Raw genomic sequence first — 18,374 nt, 5'->3', positions numbered from 1 at the left:
GTGTGTGTGTGTGTGTGTGTGTGTTCACTCTCTTTATAAACAGTTTTGGGGTCAATGGTTGTCACTCAATGGCTGTCCTTAGTGAAGCAGAAAATTGCTTCCCCTCTCTCCATTGACAAGGAGCACAAGCTACAACTTGTGGGTGGAGAAAATACCCCCAAGGTCAATGGTCACAAGTTACTGTACGAGCGAATATAAGCATCAAAGTGATTCTTTGGAAGTGTACAGCAGGATAAAATACTGAGAAACACACACAGGGGGAACTTCAACATTTAGGGCCCTCTTTACACATGGCTTTAAATGTGTCCTGTATATTCTATTTATCATAACATCTTATTATCAACGTGGTCATCACAATACAACCATTTAAGAAACTAATCTGTAGCAAAATTCATTCATTCATTATCTGTAACCACTTATCCATTTCAGGGTCGCTGTGGGTCCAGAGCCTACCTGGAATCATTGGGTGCAAGGCGGGAATACACCCTGGAGGGGGCGTCAGTCTTTCTCAGGGCAACACAGACACACACACATTCACTCACACCTACGGACACATTTGAGTCGCCAATCCACCTGCAACGTGTGTTTTTGGACTGTGGGAGGAAACCGGAGCACCCGGAGGAAACCCACACGGACACGGGGAGAACACACCAACTCCTCACAGACAGTCACCCGGAGCGGGGATCGAACCCACAACCTCCAGGCCCCTGGAGCTGTGTGACTGCGACACTAACTTGCTGCACCACCGTGCCGCCTGTTGTAGCAAAATTGGCTTTATTTTATTAAATTATTAAATGGATGGGAATGGAACTGATTTCTCCCTGGGAACTGTGTTCTCCCTGTGTCTGCGTAGGTTTCCTCCGGGTGACTGTCTGTGAGGAGTGTGGTGTGTTCTCCCTGTGTCTGCGTGGGTTTCCTCCGGGTGCTCCGGTTTTCTCCCAAGGTCCAAATGTAGGTGTGAGTGTGTGAGTGAATGTGTGAGTGTGTGTCACCCTGCGAAAGTCTGGCACCCCCTCCAGGGTGTGTTGCCAGCTTGCGCAGAGTGATTCTGGGTAGGCTCCAGACCCACCGTGACCCTGAACTGGACACAGCGGTTACAGACAAGGAATGAATAAACGTATGAATGAATAGCACAGGATTTTGTGGCTTAAAATCTGCAAATTACTTTAGCTTTTTAAAAATCCCTCACAAAATGCACATCACGTTGATAAAAAAAAACAAGCTATTGTGTCATTTATACACCTGTGCAATCAAGTGAGCCAGGCCTAATATCAAAATCGCACACACACATATTCTTAGGAGGACTGGCGGCCTGTTGGCATTTGCTGAATACAGATGTTGATTTTCTCTTGTTGCTTTAGCACTTTTTATCCTGGGGACAAAGTCTGGAACCCACAAGGCCACCGAGGGGGTCTTCCTGGGAAAGCTTTGTTGAAATTAATGTCTCTCTTTCTCTGTGAGCATGTACTTTATTCTATTACTCAAATAGCACATCATGATAGCGGTGGCATTTGGCCCAATCAATCAGTGCGCACTAAAGTGAGGCCTGCTGCACGCAGCTAGCTGTTCAATATGCAACAAATGACCTCATTGCTTACTTTCCGTAACCAAACTGAATCAATTGTCCCTGTGCAAACTCCTTCATTCACTCTGGACATGTATGTGTGTGTGTGTGTGTGTGTGTGTGTGTGTGTGTGTGTGTGTGTGTGTTAAAATGGGGCCAGACCAAAAGTACCCAATGACGCCAACGAAATAAGTGGGTAACATGCATCAGTGGAGATGGACACAGATTGTTAATTAGACCCATCCAAAGTAACAAGGTCAGCCCAGACAATATAGGTGTGTGTGTGTGTGTGTGTGTGTGTGTGCACTCCTTTGTTTGGGTGCTTTTGTGTGTGTGTTGGTGTATTCATACATTATAGACAAAAACAGCTGTTGGTAACAACATTGTGTGCAAATATAAAGCACTAAACCCATTCATGTGCCAAAGCAAATCAAAAGCCAGCTAATATCCACAGCCGAGAGAGAGAGAGAGAGAGAGAGAGAGAGATACAGAGAGACAGAGACAGAGACAGAGAGAGTGAGAGAGAGAGATACAGATAGAGAGAGAGAGTGAGAGAGAAAGAGAGAGAGAGAGACAGAGACAGAGAGAGTGAGAGAGAGATACAGATAGAGAGAGAGAGTGAGAGAGAAAGAGAGAGAGAGAGAGAGAGAGAGAGAGAGAGATACAGATAGATAGAGAGAGAAAGAGAGAGAGAGAGAGACAGAGAGAGACAAAAAGAGAGAGAGACAGAGAGAGAGAGAGAGAGAGTAGAAAGAAAAAAGACAAAGAGATAGCTACAGCTACTGAACCTGATGGCGGTCTTCTCCAGGACGTCTGGGCCCTCTGTGGGAGGAAAATCCTCAGCCAGTATCTCCTCAGGGCTGCGCGGGTCATCAGTGATGCTCTTTTGGCCTCTAACCTTTTCCTTGACACCCATACCAGCAGTGATGGTGTTCCACAAAGCATTCTGGGATTTGGACCCTATTTAAAACATGATACAGAAGTGATACTTTTCTCATTTGTATATGACTCAAGCACAGCACAAGTTACAAACTATTTAAATGATTTGACCAGATAATCACACGTATCCAAAGAAAGTTCTACAAAAAATTGTCAAAGATGATGCGTGGTGGTGGTAGTGGTGGTGGTGGTGGGTGGGGGGGTGGGGGGGGTGACTGTGGTGTGATGTCCAGACGCTGCACTGCCTCCATCTAGCGGTATAATCTTGTCAGTACAGGCCAATTTTCTTTCATCGTATACGCAGTGTTTACTGAGGGTTTCTCACACTGCCCCTGGGCTGTATGGTGTTGGTAATAGGAAAGAGAGTACATTCTATTAACTCTAGAAACTCTGAGTTTGCACTGAGGCAATGTAATTGTAAACAGGAATTACTTTCTTCAGCTTGAAAAATGGTCTCATTCGACTGGAGGTGAAATTTGCAGCTGCTGTACCTGAGGCAGTCTGTTTCTTTTGCCTTGTCAGTGATGTTGCTGCTTTTATTATTACTATTATTTTCTTTTTCTTCACATTCTCAGGGGAGAACACTTACGTGCAAAGGTAGCCAGTGGCCTGCTGCTGTTGCTTTCTCCATCTTCATTAGCCACTGGAGAGAAAGAAAGGAAGATAAAGGTATATATATATATATATATAGAGAGAGAGAGAGAGAGAGGATAGTGTGGCTATGTAATATTATGTACATGCACTTATTACCCGTGACTACAAAAACAGGACTCGCAGCTTCAAAGAGTTGTATTCTATAAAGGGAAATCAATAAAATTCCCATAATAAAATCCCATGCAATGAAAACATCACAAGATTCTGGTTTGAAACACACACACACATACACACACACATAAACACACCACACAAAATCAGGATCAGGCTTTTTTGGCCACACAAAGGATGAGACCTCACTATGTGAAATCTCATTTATTATCACAAATGCAACTCCAGCAAGGTGGTGGATGGAGCTCCATCACTCTAGAGAATGGTCCCTCACCCAGTGTAAGGGGGTTTAGGGGTGTTGACCTGTTACTGGTCACTCATGGGAGTTTTAAAGGTTATACATAATACATATATACAGAAACTATTTTGGATTCATACCATTTTTCTCATATTCCTCAAAGACGTTGGTTTGGTGTCTATAGCTGGCTTCTTTCATTTTTGTTCTTGGGCTATGAGGCTAATGTAGTGCTCACAGGTGAACTTTGTTGATATTAAAGAGAACGTAAAAGACAAAGACAAACTATAACATTTTATATTACCATCTCCCTGCAGAATTGAACATATTACCAAAAAAGAATAGAAAATACGTGTAGTAGATATGGCACATTTAATATTTTATATGTAATTTCTTAGACTGCGCATTAAAAATTTGCAGGAAAAATGCTGTGTTTAAGTGTTCTTAACAGGTTAAAGGAGGGTGGCTTAAGCAGCAATGTGCATCGCTCCACAGTTTTTATTATATGAATTGTATACTGAATATATTTGTATATTTATATTTACCATGTACACCACACTGGATAACAAGCTGTTTACTGTATGAATAAAAAGCATGTACAGTATTTTGTACACACTTCCAGTACTAAATTGTCCTTCCCCTTCCATCCCTGCTCTGAAGCCCCCCCGATCCCACTGGTTACAGTCAGCTGCCCTCAGATCTATCCCTGTGTAATTAGTGGGAAAGCCTCAGGAGGCTAGATTCAGTGGGGTGTTTTAGTCCAGGGGTCCGGGTCGGCCCACTCTCCCACAGCAGGGATCCGTCAGGGGCAGAAAATCAGGAGGAAACGGCTTGAGGCATGCTCCACTAAACCAGTGTAAAAAAAAAGCCTAAACATACCAAAACACACTGAAACACATCGCCCACGGAGACCCCCACCCTGCCCGGCTGGGTCCAGGTTGCCATGGAGACAGCCAGATGTTTGAAAATGCCACAGGGGTGTTGTACAACGAAAGTGTGAGCAGAGCTCAGTCGCTGTCTGCAACCAATCAGTGTTGTGATCTTTCTTTTCTCATTCAGCACATTCTTTTTGGTTTGAAAACAGGATATTTTTTTTACATGTATGAGACATTCTCACGCTTGGACAGTGCTCAGTGATCTGTCTCCATATTAAACCCTGAGGAAGCTCATTTGTTGGTGATTACACCCAGAATTAACTCTTCCTTGAGGAACAGTTTTGGGGAAAAAAATAAATAAAAATCTAATTTGCACAGTTGTACACTTACACTGATGTGTTCACTCAGCCGAGACAAGCTGGGTCTTTGAGGTTTGCTTGATTTCAGTTGTGCCCTGCAGCTACTAAGCTACTAAGGCTAATGTAGCTAACAGGCTAACAGAAGCTTATAGCCCAGTGAATCGCTTTAGCCAACAGCTGGCCTCAGACCTTTGAACTGTAATCTGAATCAGAATGCTTATAAAAGCGTGACACTTCATGAAAAGCTAATTTCTAATATTCAAGCTCCAAGTTTGTAAAACTTTTGCTTGTTTTATTGCCACACTACTATGGCAGCACCTACTTTTAGGAAGCAGTCCTACTTTAGCGCTTTAGCAAGACAAAGCCTTTCCAACACGGTAAAGCCTTACCCATGTTGTTATATCAGATATTTATCTAATCCCCAAATCCTGACTCTTTTAAAGCACAAGATCTCACAATTAAAATGTGTCAAATGAACTCTTACTTTGGCTGGTAAATTAATAACAATGGACAAAGATGATTTGTGGGTTATTAGCTAAATAATTGAACTTCTGACACCATAAGATATTTGTAAACATAGCACAAAAAGTAAGGAAATTTGTGGTTGGTAGATTATTTCTTTGTGGTAACAAGGCTTTTTGGCAATAAATCTTATACCATTGGAAAGTTACTTTCCCTTTTAAGTGGTGCCACATTTGTAAGGAACATGCGTTTGTGTGATGAGCAGTAGAGCTGAGTATGTGGGTTGCACCCATGAAAAATTTGCCAAATCCTCTCTGCTAACGATGTGTGACGGTGTGGGGCGGCATCTCCCTCACTGTAAAAACAAGGCTTGTCATCATTGGAGGCAATCACAATACAGTGAAATATCGAGATGAAATTCTCCACAGTCTGTGACCGAACTCTATCCTCCAAGATGACAACGCTCGCCCAGAGAGCGGGGTTTACTAGAGACTACCTCCAGAATGTGGGAGTGGAGAGGATGGAATGGCCTGCCAGAGTCCTGACCTCAACCCCATAGAACACTTGTGGGATCAGCTTGGGCGTGCTGTTCGTGCCAGAGTGACCAACACAACCACATTGGCTGACATGCGACAAATGCTGATTGTAGAACGGAATGCCATCCCACAGCAGTGTGTGACTAGTCTGGTGACCAACATGAGGAGGAGGTTGTGGCTGTGTATGGTTCCTCCACATGCTACTGAGGTACCTGTTTGTTAAATGGCCAATGTCTTGTTTCTTCAAACTTCAATCATCCAGTCCACCAAACACCCAACGAGTCAATGGCACAATAAGCTACAAATTTTTCATGGGCACAACCCACATACTCAGCTCTACTGCTCATCCCACAATGTTCCTTACAAATGTGGTTCCATTTAAAAGGGAAATTAACAGTTTTGCAATGTTATAAGATTTAATGCCAAGGAGCACTGTTAAAAAAAGAAATAATCTACCAAACACAAATTCCCTTACTTTATTTGTTATGTTTAGATCAGCTGTATTAGCTACATCAGTGATTCTGGTATTTTTTTCTTTTTACCAAACTGTTTAATGTACAATGCCTCCGCTTTTAAAACACCCCCTAAGAGACCAGACATTAACAGGAGAGATGCCAGCAACAAAAAGGTCTAACAGCTTTCACACTGTGCGTGTGTGTTTGTGTGTGTGTGTGTGTGTGTGTGCGTGTGTGTGCGTGTGTGTGTGTGTGTGTGTGTGTGTATGTGTGTGTGTGTGTGTGTATAAGAGCGAGACATCGCCCTCTAACCCCATCTCTGGTTGCCATGGCGCTCTCCCCTGTTGTCACCTCAAATGGACCCCTCCACAGAGCCGGTCTTGCTGGTGCTGTTCCAGTTCTCAGATATTTATAAGCTTCTAATGGCCAACGGAGTGTGGAAGAACCAGACGGAAATAAATCATATTCTGATGCTGTTAGCACACTGCTCAGGTTAATCCACTTATATCTGAAGGAGCTGAGAATCTTTGAAGAAATTCTTTATGTTGAAGTCTGTTCAATTTCATTTAGAGGTATAGTGTTTATAACAATGCAGCATTCCAGAAAAGCTTGTTTGTGTCACCAAGGAAGACAATGTCATGAACAACACCCTCATGTCATCAGGAAGAACCATGGAGAGGAAACAAGTCTCAAATAATAAATCCTCCAAAAGAACATGAGGAATAAAAAGATATCTAATGAAAAGTTCCCTTAAAACATGAGGTGGAACCACACAGTGAACAAAAGACTGAAAAGAAGAAACTCCCTAGAGATATTTTCCAAAACGGCAGATGGAGAAACCACTGAGAGAAACCAAAACAGAAAAGGTAACATTCCTTAAAACAAGAAGGAACCACAGAGAGGAACTTCAAACTCTTAAGAGCATGAGAAAGAAGAACTGAGAGGAACAAAATTCAAAAACAAAAAGGTCCTCCCTGACACCAGGAAGAAGAAACAAGATTCAAAACAAGATGCTCCTTTAAAGGAACTCCTGAGAGAAACTAGGGCTAGACATTGTGGCCAAAATTTCTATCACAATCCATCCATCCATTATCTGTAACCCTTATCCAGTTCAGGGTTGCGGTGGGTCCAGAGCTTAAGTGCAATCATTGGGCGCAAGGCGGGAATACACCCTGGAGGGGGCGCCAGTCCTTCACAGGGCAACACACACACACACACACATTCACTCACACACTCACACCTACGGACACTTTTGAGTCACCAATCCACCTACCAACGTGTGTTTTTGGACTGTGGGAGGAAATCGGAGCACCCGGAGGAAACCTACGTGGACACAGGGAGAACATCCCACACTCCTCTCAGACAGTCACCCGGAGCGGGAATTAAACCCACAACCTCCAAGCCCCTGGAGCTGTGTGACTTCGACACTACCTGCTGCGCCACCTTATATCACAATATAATTCGATATCAACATGAACAGTAAAATCCACTGAAAAGCTTTCAAGAACAAACAAGAAACATGACATCATCATCAAACATAAAACTTTTGGCTTTGTCAATATTAATAATTTTTCACCAAATTTTAAAATGTGTGCGCTGAACTGACAACAGTGCTCAGTAGTGAACAGTAAGTGACAGATGTTGTAAATATAACAAGAAGCTGGGCTAGTAAATCTAGCCAGGCAACTACCATGCTAACTTTAGCTGTTAGCTTGTTTTTTCCTCACCTTCTAAGTCTGTCATCCGAGAATCCCACTGTTTTCATTAGAGTAATGATTTAAAGACACAACTTTGCAGTAAGATATTTAGCTTCCTAGCATTAGCATTAAATCTTTCCCCAAAAATCAATCCTTAAATGGATATAGTTTTTTCAGAATACTTTTGCACCTTAAAGAATATATTAATATAGTTTATAAACCCGTAAATCTTGCTCTAGATACTACACTAGCAGAAAAAAATGAAGTGTACACGTATATATGAATATATGTAAATAATCAATAAACCATTTTAAATAATAAACCAAATAAAAGTGAAATGGGATTTGTGAAGTTGAATCATCTCAAAATCTACAAGAAAGGTAAACCGTAGTAAATATATTTCATAACTAAAGGTTATAAGATGGACCACAAAGTCTCTCCAGTAACAGCAAAATGTATCACCACACAAGTTTTTGTATGTGAGTGTACTGCAGCATCACGTTTCTTATCATATTTTCTTCATTGTCACTGCAGCTAAGTACTAAATAACTCCACATTTGAAGCACATTTTTGAACATGAGTGAATAACTGAGTAAGAGCCAGTTCCATGAGGCACTTCACATATAAACACAGTAGTAAACCAAGGGCTCAATATCACTACAGGACTCAGATTTTAGCTAGTTCTGCTCTTTGCATGTTGCCATAACAACTTTTGATGACTGAATTCATGTACAAGATGAAGCCATTTCTTTTACAATTCAAGCATCCAACAGACAGGATTATCATAGGGTTTGCATTGTTAGATGATCTCTCTCTCTCTCTCTCTCTCTCTCCTCGTGAGACTTACCTATTGTAAAGCTGAATCCATCAATACTGAAAGTGGCACTCCTCCCTTTCTTATAGCTCTTCTTCTTGGAGCTTGCCTCGGTCATCTTTTTTTTCTTTTTCTTTTTTTTCTACAGTCTGTCCGTCTTCTCTGAAGCACCTCTACTCCGATACTTTTGGATTCACTTTAATTTCAGCGTTTACTGTTTGGTTACACAGTGGAGCGGAGTGTGAGAAGGTTCGGCGGTGTATGTGTGAGCGTGTGTGTGTGAAAGACCTCCAGAGTAAAGCTGTGATGGGGAGGAAGCAATCACTCTCGCTTTCTTTCTCTCTCCTCCTCCTCTTTCTGCTCTGCTCAGCCCTGACCTTCCCTCTCAGTCCCTTAAGAAAAAGCACATTATTTCTCTCCTCTCTCTCTCTCTCTCTCTCATTCTCTCTTTTCTTTTATGTCACTCTCACTGTTACTGTCTTTTTGTGCCTGCTGGCACGCGCACACACACACACACACACACACACACACACACACAGAACAAACACACACACACATACAGTCACATGCATAATGAGCATTGTTCTGAATTATGACTGCTTCCACAGATCCTGATTATTAGCAGCTATGTAATTTTCATTTCAACTCAATTCATTTACTGCTGGAATCACACAGTGTGACACAAAGCTTGTCACTGCTGCCTTCCTAAGCTGGCATCTTACTTCAGACTATAAAGAAATGAAAATACAGCTGTAATCCAAACATGCAGTCATCAGTAAATTTATTTAACTTTTCTAGACCCCAAAGCACTTTCCATTTCTTTGGAACGTTAGGGAAGACTCTAAAACAACACCCATGTGCAGCATCCCCCTGAATGATGTGATGGCAGCAGATATGCCCCACTGTGCTCACCAAACCTCAGATATTTTCTAGAGAGCCGACAGCTCAAGGCAGAAAAACACATGCTGGACAGGGCATCAGTCCATCACAGGACTTCACACACTCACTCACACACTCACTCACTCCTGTCTGAAAGTCCACACACAGCCAACCCATCTACAAAAATATTATATTAAGTAAAGAATGAATGTACATTTTGTTGCCATGGGAACACAGAATTCATAAAGTGGACCAATGACAACAAAGTAGAGAATCCACAATCAACAACGTGGCAATAAGCACCAATAACAGTGAAGGGCGGTATCAGAACAAACAATACAGTGATTAGGACCAATCATAGTCAAGGGGAGGGGCTAGGTTTAGCAAGTAGTACTTATAGCATCATATAAACACAGCCTTTTTGGAAGTGTCATGTTTTAAACCAGTTCTGACAACAAATAAATTTATGATTCACAGTTAATCACATTGCTTTTTTCACTTTTAAATGCAGGGCATTTGTTATAGTTGTATGAACTATATTAAGTCCTCTTAATCTTTTATACACACACACACACACACACACACATATACAAAATACACTCATGAGCAGTGAGCCAATAACCCATTTCCCAGTACTGGGTTCACCATTTGATACTAATATTACATGGTGAGCACACATGAGTGTGTATACAGAGGGGCAGAGAAATAGATGTAACATGTTCATAGTGTTGTCACATTCGGTCTAAAACAGGATGTGAGAAAAGGTAATCACCTGATGTGTGTGTGTGTGTGTGTGTGTGTGTGTGAGAGAGAGAGAGAGAGAGAGAGAGAGCTCTCCAGAGACTGAGCTGAAGTAATGTGTGTGAGGTTGTGAGAAGAACCCTCAGTTACTCTGCTTGGCTATCTTGTTCTAATCCACAGCAAACACACACACACACACACACACACACACACACACACACACACACACACACGAGTGTTTCCTATAGAGGAAAACCCATTAAATCTACAGCTGTGTTTACCACTTACACTGATTCAGAGTGATTCACAGTCATTCAGTGGCTCTGTCAGACCTGTGATTCACTCACTCAAAGCTGTACTCGCTCTGGATTACCGGATCACAGCTAGCGATAGTGCAGCAGCACATCGGATTACTGCAGATCCTTATGCAAAACTATGGAGCCATAGATATAAGATGATCCACATGCATAAGGAAGAAAAAAGCCATAGCGTGGACAGACCGTGTGAGCCCTAATGACCACGCAAGGTGTCGCACCAAAGGTTTCCCACCAGAAACACAGCACTTAAAGCTTCTACATTTGAGAGACAACAGAAAACACACCTCCACAGCTGTTTGTGTCGAAATTGCCACTGACACAGGCCTTAAAGTATGTGGAGCTGGTAAGAAGTCACAACTGAAAAGAGAATATTCGTGGTAGACTCATGTATATGACGTGGGTCATGAGAAGGAATAAAAATCCTGCTTCTGGGATTGAACCTTGGAGGTTTGGAAAGAAGATCCACACATATTTATTAGAGAAATTTAAAGCAAGTGTCTTGAAAAGAAGCAATAATAAATGATTATTTTGAACCTTCTGCGTTTTACAGATTCATGTTACATTCAGTGTATTTTGGAACATGTCAGGATTAAAAAGAATATGCAGCATTAGTTTTCAAGCTGAAAGAGAACATAGATCATTGTTTCTGCATCCTTTAATTTCTCTTTTAACAGTTATCTGTTGCTCTCCTCTCTCTCTCTCTCTCTCTCTCTCCTCTAGCAGCTGTAGAGGAGTGGAGGCTGTCTCAGTGCTAATTGTAGCTCATGACTAGTTCAGTTGTGATGGAGCATCTTCTGCTGCTGAGCTGAAAGTGGGTTACTGCCATTTTCTTTGCAGGAGGAACATTTTTGGCTTTCTTTCATGTGCATGTGGAACACGGCACTTTTCACAAGGTCGTGTTATTTGTACTCTATCTCTGCAGCGAGCGTCCGTCACTAGGCAACCGCAGTGGCTGGGTGATGCTGATGGAGACTGGCTTTAAAGGCAGAAAACTTGGAGGCTTGCTCAACAAAGCCATGCTCTTTAATTGGGGTTCTGCCATTTTTATTCATTGCTCCAATCTGTGTGGACCAAGGGCAACAGGCTCTGAGTGGAAAGACAGAAAGCTGGGTTATATCTGTCTGCTTAGTTTTGGAGAGTTTATATCCACAGGCCTTTGCATATGTTCATGAATGTCATGTTGAATAACTTATTTGATCCATGGGTATTTTTGTCAAAAAAAAAAAGAATTTGATTTTTTTTTTCATTTACTGGTACATTTTTTTAATTCATCTTTGGTCGATCCACACAAACTGTGCAGCCACAGATGAGTTACTCTCTCTGAATTTTCGCCTGCAAAGTGGATCACTGAAATACACGTGTCTAACGCAGTGGACAGTGAGTGGACACTGTGTTTAAAACTCGTGTAGCACTGCCGTGTCTGATCCACTCAGAGCAGCGCGACACAAACTAAGTGTCACTGCAGTGATGAGAATGATCGACCTCCCAAATCTGTCTCTGTGGTGGTCACATAGGGGTCCTGACCAGTGAAGAACAGAGTGAAAGGGGACTAAGACAGTAGAATTGTAGAATTGATTGCCCACTGCCCACAATGTGAACTTCATGGCAACCAAAGGTGGCCCACGTTGTAAAAGCTCATTTGACCACAGGTCACCAAACAGCTCTGGCCCATTTCTGGCAAAGATACGTGCTGACCACGTCAAACTGGCCCAAAGTGTGACTTCTACAGGTATGTGGCCTGCTTTGTCTTCTACAAGAGTAAAGAAAGCAGCAATGTTTACGTACAAATGGATTCAATATGATTCTTCAGATTTGCCAAGAGTTATTTTATGCCATTTTTCACAATTTAAGCAGCAAAATACCATTTAGATCCCAACAGATTTCATGCTTCTTTTATTCTTTAAGCGTGTCATATCTAATAGGAGGTTAGTATTGCTCACGATCGGTGGGCAGTGGGACTGCCCCCGCACTGAATTAAGCAAAATGAACTTCACACTATTACAAAATCTCAGAACAGCATCTCGACTGTACAACGATTCCTGACAACGCCAGGAGAGGTGCTGGGAAACAATAAATACGTGACACTGTGTTGATTATGATGGCGAACATTAGAGTATAAACAAGCTCATTAGTGCCAGGTCCGTCAGCGGAGAGCGGAAAGGAGGGAAGCCGCCCCGGATAAACTGTTCCTCACGGCTGTTTCTGTGGAGACACATCCAAGTAATTAAGAGAGTGTGAGCAGCCGGGTACTGGGTGTATTCCCCACATAGGTCCTCATTAGAGGGACATTTAAGGTAATGTCAGAGCTGTCTCCAACCTAGAGGAAACACATGGGTTCTTGAAGAGTCACTTACATGTCAACGTCTTTGTTCCTTATATCTACAAGGTTAGGAAGGCCAACTTCAGGCGTATCTATGTTTATAAAGTAGAGTAATGGTCATTTGGGAAATCAGAAGAAGGTCATTTTTCAAGGTTAAAGCATGTCTTAAAGTTCTGCTTAAAAATACCCAAGAGAATTAACAAATCTGATGTGTTCTTTATAATAATTGGGCCCAGCTTTTAAGGCGCACCAACAGCAACTGAGTCTACGTTCGTCATGCTCAATGCCAAGGGTTAGCTCAGTGAGTTTAAAACACCCCAGCCTCAGGCTGTGGAGCAGAGGAGTGTTAAAGCACCATCCACCATTTTTGGGATGAGTTGGAGCGGTGTTCATAATCCAGAATGAATCATTTGACTGAAAGTCTTTACACTAAAAGCAAAAGAATTCACTGCAGCAAAGTAGGACAAACCCATGTTGTATTTGTGTCTTAACCTGGAATTGCATGTAAAACACATTCATTCATTCATTATCTGTAACCCTTATCCAGTTCAGGGTCGCGGTGGGTCAAGAGTCTACCTGGAATCATTGAGCACAAGGAATACACCCTGGAGGGGGCGCCAGTCCCTCACAGGGAAACACAGACACACACACATTCGCACACTTTTGAGTCACCAATCCACCTGCAACGTGTGTTTTTTCGACTGTGGGAGGAAACCGGAGCACCTGGAGTAAACCCATGTGGACACAGAGAGAACACACCAACTCCTCACAGACAGTCACCCGGAGCGGGAATCGAACCCACAACCTCCAGGCCCTTGGAGCTGTGTAACACTACCTGCTGCACCACCCTGCCGCCCATGTAAAATACACTCTGTCCCAAATAGGGCCCTATACCCCCCTACATTGTGTACTTTACAGATTATAAAACACACAACACTACACTAGTGGTTTGAAGGTGGAATGTCTGTGAATTAAGAGATTCACAGACACCAACGCACAAATATACACGCTCAAAACAGTGTAGGACACAAGCAACATCATACACTCCGCACTGACTCAATGCACGATCTTAAATCAGCCTTTAGAAGGAGGGTTAAATGAAGGGAGTGGGGCTTTTTCGGTTAGATTTTTTTCAAAACCTTACACTCTGGCTCCTACAAAATCACCTGCTTCTGTTAAAGTAAGTGTAAGTACATGGTCATTTCTGTTTCTGCATTACACTTTCATCTTTTCTTTTTCATCATTTTTCACTACAAGCCCATTTTTAATGGATACTCCTTACGTTTTCAATCTCGAGCTAGAAAAACGTTAAAAAACTAATCATTCAAAGCGTGCGGTTGCATTTCACACTGATAAACTCATCAAAACAAACCCTGCTACGCTTATATATAAATGAAGGAAATGAGTAATGTAGCAAATTAAGAATATATTAAGAATAACAAAAGAGCCATATATATATTCCAGTGTTTAAAAGTTTTTTTTTTTTTCAAACACAATGATTTCTACAAAATCACCTTCTCCAGCTTCAAACCTCTAAGTAAAAACTGCTAAAAATAGACTATTTTAAAGCACTTCCGAAGAGCCATATAGTGGGCAGAGGCCTTTTTAAATTCAGGTCAACTCTCAGAGCACTCTTTAACATGCAATCACAAAGTCTGACAGAGTTTTGATTCCGCTCATTCTTAAACCCACACAATGTCTGAAACTCTCTCTCTCACACACACACACACACTCACACACACTGTCTACTCTTTATAATTAGAATATTTTAGAAAATATTTCACTGATTTCAATGGCTATTTTGACACCTGACATCCTCCCCTCCCCCGACACCTCCACTTTGACAGGATTTAATTTTCAAATCAGCGGATCAGAGATATATATATATTCAAAAATAAACTGAAGGTTGACACCTTATAATGCAGAGAAAGCCTGTCCTTACAGGCAACAGTGTGAGAGAGGCGTCCTGAAGACTCACACTAATTGACAACTGAGGCCAATTGGTGCCTGGTGAAAGGATGGAATTAGTCTCAGTTCCACACTCCGTAAATGGCCAGGACAGATTAGTTTTAACAGGAGGGAGAAATATATTAAAACTTAAAATGAGACAAATGGACTTTGTGCCTGACTGCTGCTAACGTTTACACACAAATTAGGGACGTCTTTTTTCAGGCACTAATTGGAGATCAGATCCCTGCTCCTGTTCCAGCACAGTGAGCTTAATCTCAGGAACAAAACCCACGAGTTCAATCTTATGAGCTGATGCAGAAAAACATCAAATATGTTTGTGCTGAGGTCTTCAAAGACTAGGACTGCAGACAGAGTCTATCGACAGTGTGCAAGGACATCATGAATGTAAATTTCAAACGGAGATATAGAGAAAAGGTGACTCCTAACAACCACGCAAGACCTGGTGTCGCACCGACATGTTCCTCATCAGACACACAGCACTCAAGTCTTTCACACAGAAGAGAAAACACAGCCACCGCAGTCGATCTGACCCACAGTCAAATCCACGGCTGTTATCTGTCCATCTTCGGCTGTGAGAAGACAACTCTACACTATGGGTCTGAAAGGAGGTGGAGCTCTCTGGTGTTCTGAGAAGAACATCACTGAATGTGTTTGGAATGATCATACGAAGCTTAAAATTCAACCAACATCTAATTACCAATAAATAATGAATATTAACTGTGAAATCAGAAAACACAATATATTTAACATAATTTCTAATAACATTAAGTTGTTTAAACCTGTTTATTTTGAAGAGTATTATATTTATTTGTTGAATTCTCTACTCTTTATGTGTCAGAAAGACACAGGGGTGTTTTGACTCTGACTCTTATTTTGGAAAATAAAAGTCAAACATGTGTTAATTATGTCATTAAGGCAGTGTTGGTTGGTGTCCCCCCCTGCTTCAGGGTCCCGGGGGGCTGCAGCAGGATTCGTGACTGTCCGATGCTCATGGCAACAGCGGAACAAGTGCCCAGGGGGGGAGAATATTTCGGGCCCCCTCAGGGGATGGTGCTTCCTTTAGAGAGAGAGAGAGAGAGGATAGGGAAGTGCAATGGTAGCAGTGAGTCAGAGCACAGGAGAGAGAGAGAGAGAGAGAGAGAGAGAGAGAGAGAAACAGATGGAAAGAGATTCCAACTAAAAAAAAAACAGGATCAAAATTATTCGTAAAATTTCAACAAGGAAGCTCAGCCATGTCATGCATAAATATGTAAACAGTAAAAGCACACACACACACACACACACAAAATACAAATGAGTTATATATATTTTGTCACTATACATATAATTCTGTAAATACACGTGTGCGCCGGCAACAGGTCAAATGACAGAAAATGGGACTCTTAACAACCATGGAAGATCTGGTAGAACTTTAAAAGTCTGCCACTCAATAAACACTAAGAGACAGGAGAGAATCAAGCTTTGCTCTTTGCTCACAATGATGTGGAGCTTTCGAGGAGCAGATTCAGAAAAAAGGAAATAGACACAAAAGCGTAAATTCTGCAAATCAAACAATGAAGCTGCTGGTGTTCTCAGAACAGTGAACTGACCACCCCAGAGCCCACATCCCAACATCACCGACTGTGTTTAGGATGAATTGGATCATATATATATATATATATATATATATATATATATATATATATATATATATATATATATATATATATATATATATATATATATATATATATATATTTATATATATCCAATATGTTAAACTATTACCAGGAAACCTATCATTTCCCCAAGATTTGCTTTCTTCTCTGTCCTAAAAATCCACATGTTTACATTGTTTTGTAGAACAATTTTTTTTTTGTCTTTTGTCTTCCTCTTACTTCTCATTCTCATTTTAAAATTGTCCCACCTCCTTATCTGGCTCTCTCCTATCACAGCGCTGGACTAATTTTTATGTGAGACCACAAACATGAGGTTAAACGCAGCAAAACAGACAGAGAGCGTGGAGAAATAAGAGCATTGATTAAAAATGAGAACAGAGAACTGAGCAAAAACAGCTAAAAAAACACTGAAACAAACTTTCTGAACACTGCTGTTTAGAGAATGTTTAGGGGGAGAACGTTGCTGTCGGGTTTGATCCTTTTGGTCTTTTGGCCAAAGCAGGTCACAGATGTTTTGTTAAAACCCAGAACTCCATGGCCTTTAAAAACAGAATTGTGCAGAAATGTTGAATAATTGGTGGTATCACCTTTAATGACATACTGTATAGATTTGAACACATGACTGTAATGTATTAAAGTATAACATATATAATAAATGAATCCTATATAAATTATACTGTGTGCACATGTGGACGGTCAGGTGTGAGCACTAGAATATAAAGTGGCCTGGTTGAAAGTTAGAACTAATCCTGTTCCTACACAGCCTTTTTCTTTGATTCATAGAACTGCTGCATGGGCATCGTTTGTGCTGTGATTCACATCAATAGATGCTGTTATTCTCGCATCAAAGTGGATCGTTTTTTTTCTGGAAGTGTGGACACAGCCTTCAAAGCCCAGCGCCTCTTTTCCTCACCGGCCTGTTCCTCACTGTCCACAGTGAGCTCCTGTGAAGTGTTTTTTTTTTTCTTTCTTCCCTTTCCAGAATGCCTGTACCAGGCGTGGAGCTATAGGAGGAGTCTAAGGGGAGTCTAGAACACACACTTGAAAGCCAGGCTCCACTATATTTCTGGTTATTTTAATGAGGTTTTCCATTTACAATAAAATATTACAGAATGTACGACCACTGACAGCAAAGGCTCGATGTTCTTGAATATTCCTGCATTTTATCCACAAGAGACCGGAAAATATTAATTGTAGATCATCAAATATTTTCTCCGGATGCTGTCTCCATGGCTACACTTTTATGGCTGTAAGCCAGTGCCTGGTTTTGCTAAAATGCAAAGAAAAAAAAAAAAAAAAATAATAAAAAAAAATAAATGTAAATAATGCCATACATTTACTGCATGCCACTTTTTTTATTAAATAAACAGTAATTAAAACCCATGTCATTTAAGTAGTGGCTCTTAAATTGTACATATGACTGTAACCTATTAGTAATTAATAATATACATAGGACAAAAGTCAAGCTCCTTCCTGTAAGCAGACCTCCTGGCTCAGTTAGAGGGCTAGTGTCACACACACACACACACACACACTGGGTTGTGTAAAACAAAAAAAATAAATACATGTAGTTTACACACACTTGTTTAACACCAGACATTCAGAATCACACACAACTTTGTTTACATCTCGAAATAGGCATCAGAAGACATTTTAAAATCTCAGTGGAATTCTCCTTTACCTGCTGACCACTAGCTTTCCAAATAAATACATAATAAACATTACACACAGATTTAACGCCCTGTTAAAAGACACTTTTCGTTGTCAAAAAAAGAGATGTAAAGAAA

General features: G+C 41.2%; 1 protein-coding gene across 1 annotated transcript in view; it reads right to left on the bottom strand.

The window, feature by feature from the left end:
* Positions 1 to 8,819, bottom strand: part of LOC136678656 (dual specificity calcium/calmodulin-dependent 3',5'-cyclic nucleotide phosphodiesterase 1C-like) — a 71,705-nt gene extending 62,886 nt beyond the window's left edge. The window contains exons 1-3 of the mRNA XM_066656743.1: positions 8,735 to 8,819; positions 3,093 to 3,146; positions 2,353 to 2,524 (exon numbers count right to left, since the gene is read on the bottom strand). Coding sequence (XP_066512840.1) covers positions 2,353 to 2,524; positions 3,093 to 3,146; positions 8,735 to 8,819 — 311 coding nt within the window. The remainder of the gene's footprint in view (positions 1 to 2,352; positions 2,525 to 3,092; positions 3,147 to 8,734) is intronic.
* Positions 8,820 to 18,374: the final 9,555 nt, after the last annotated feature.

The sequence above is a fragment of the Hoplias malabaricus genome, chromosome Y, assembly GCF_029633855.1.
Source record: "Hoplias malabaricus isolate fHopMal1 chromosome Y, fHopMal1.hap1, whole genome shotgun sequence".
Classification (NCBI taxonomy): Eukaryota; Metazoa; Chordata; class Actinopteri; order Characiformes; family Erythrinidae; genus Hoplias; species Hoplias malabaricus.
The sequence above is the reverse complement of the archived record's forward strand: the minus strand, read 5'-3'. Positions and strand labels throughout refer to the sequence as shown.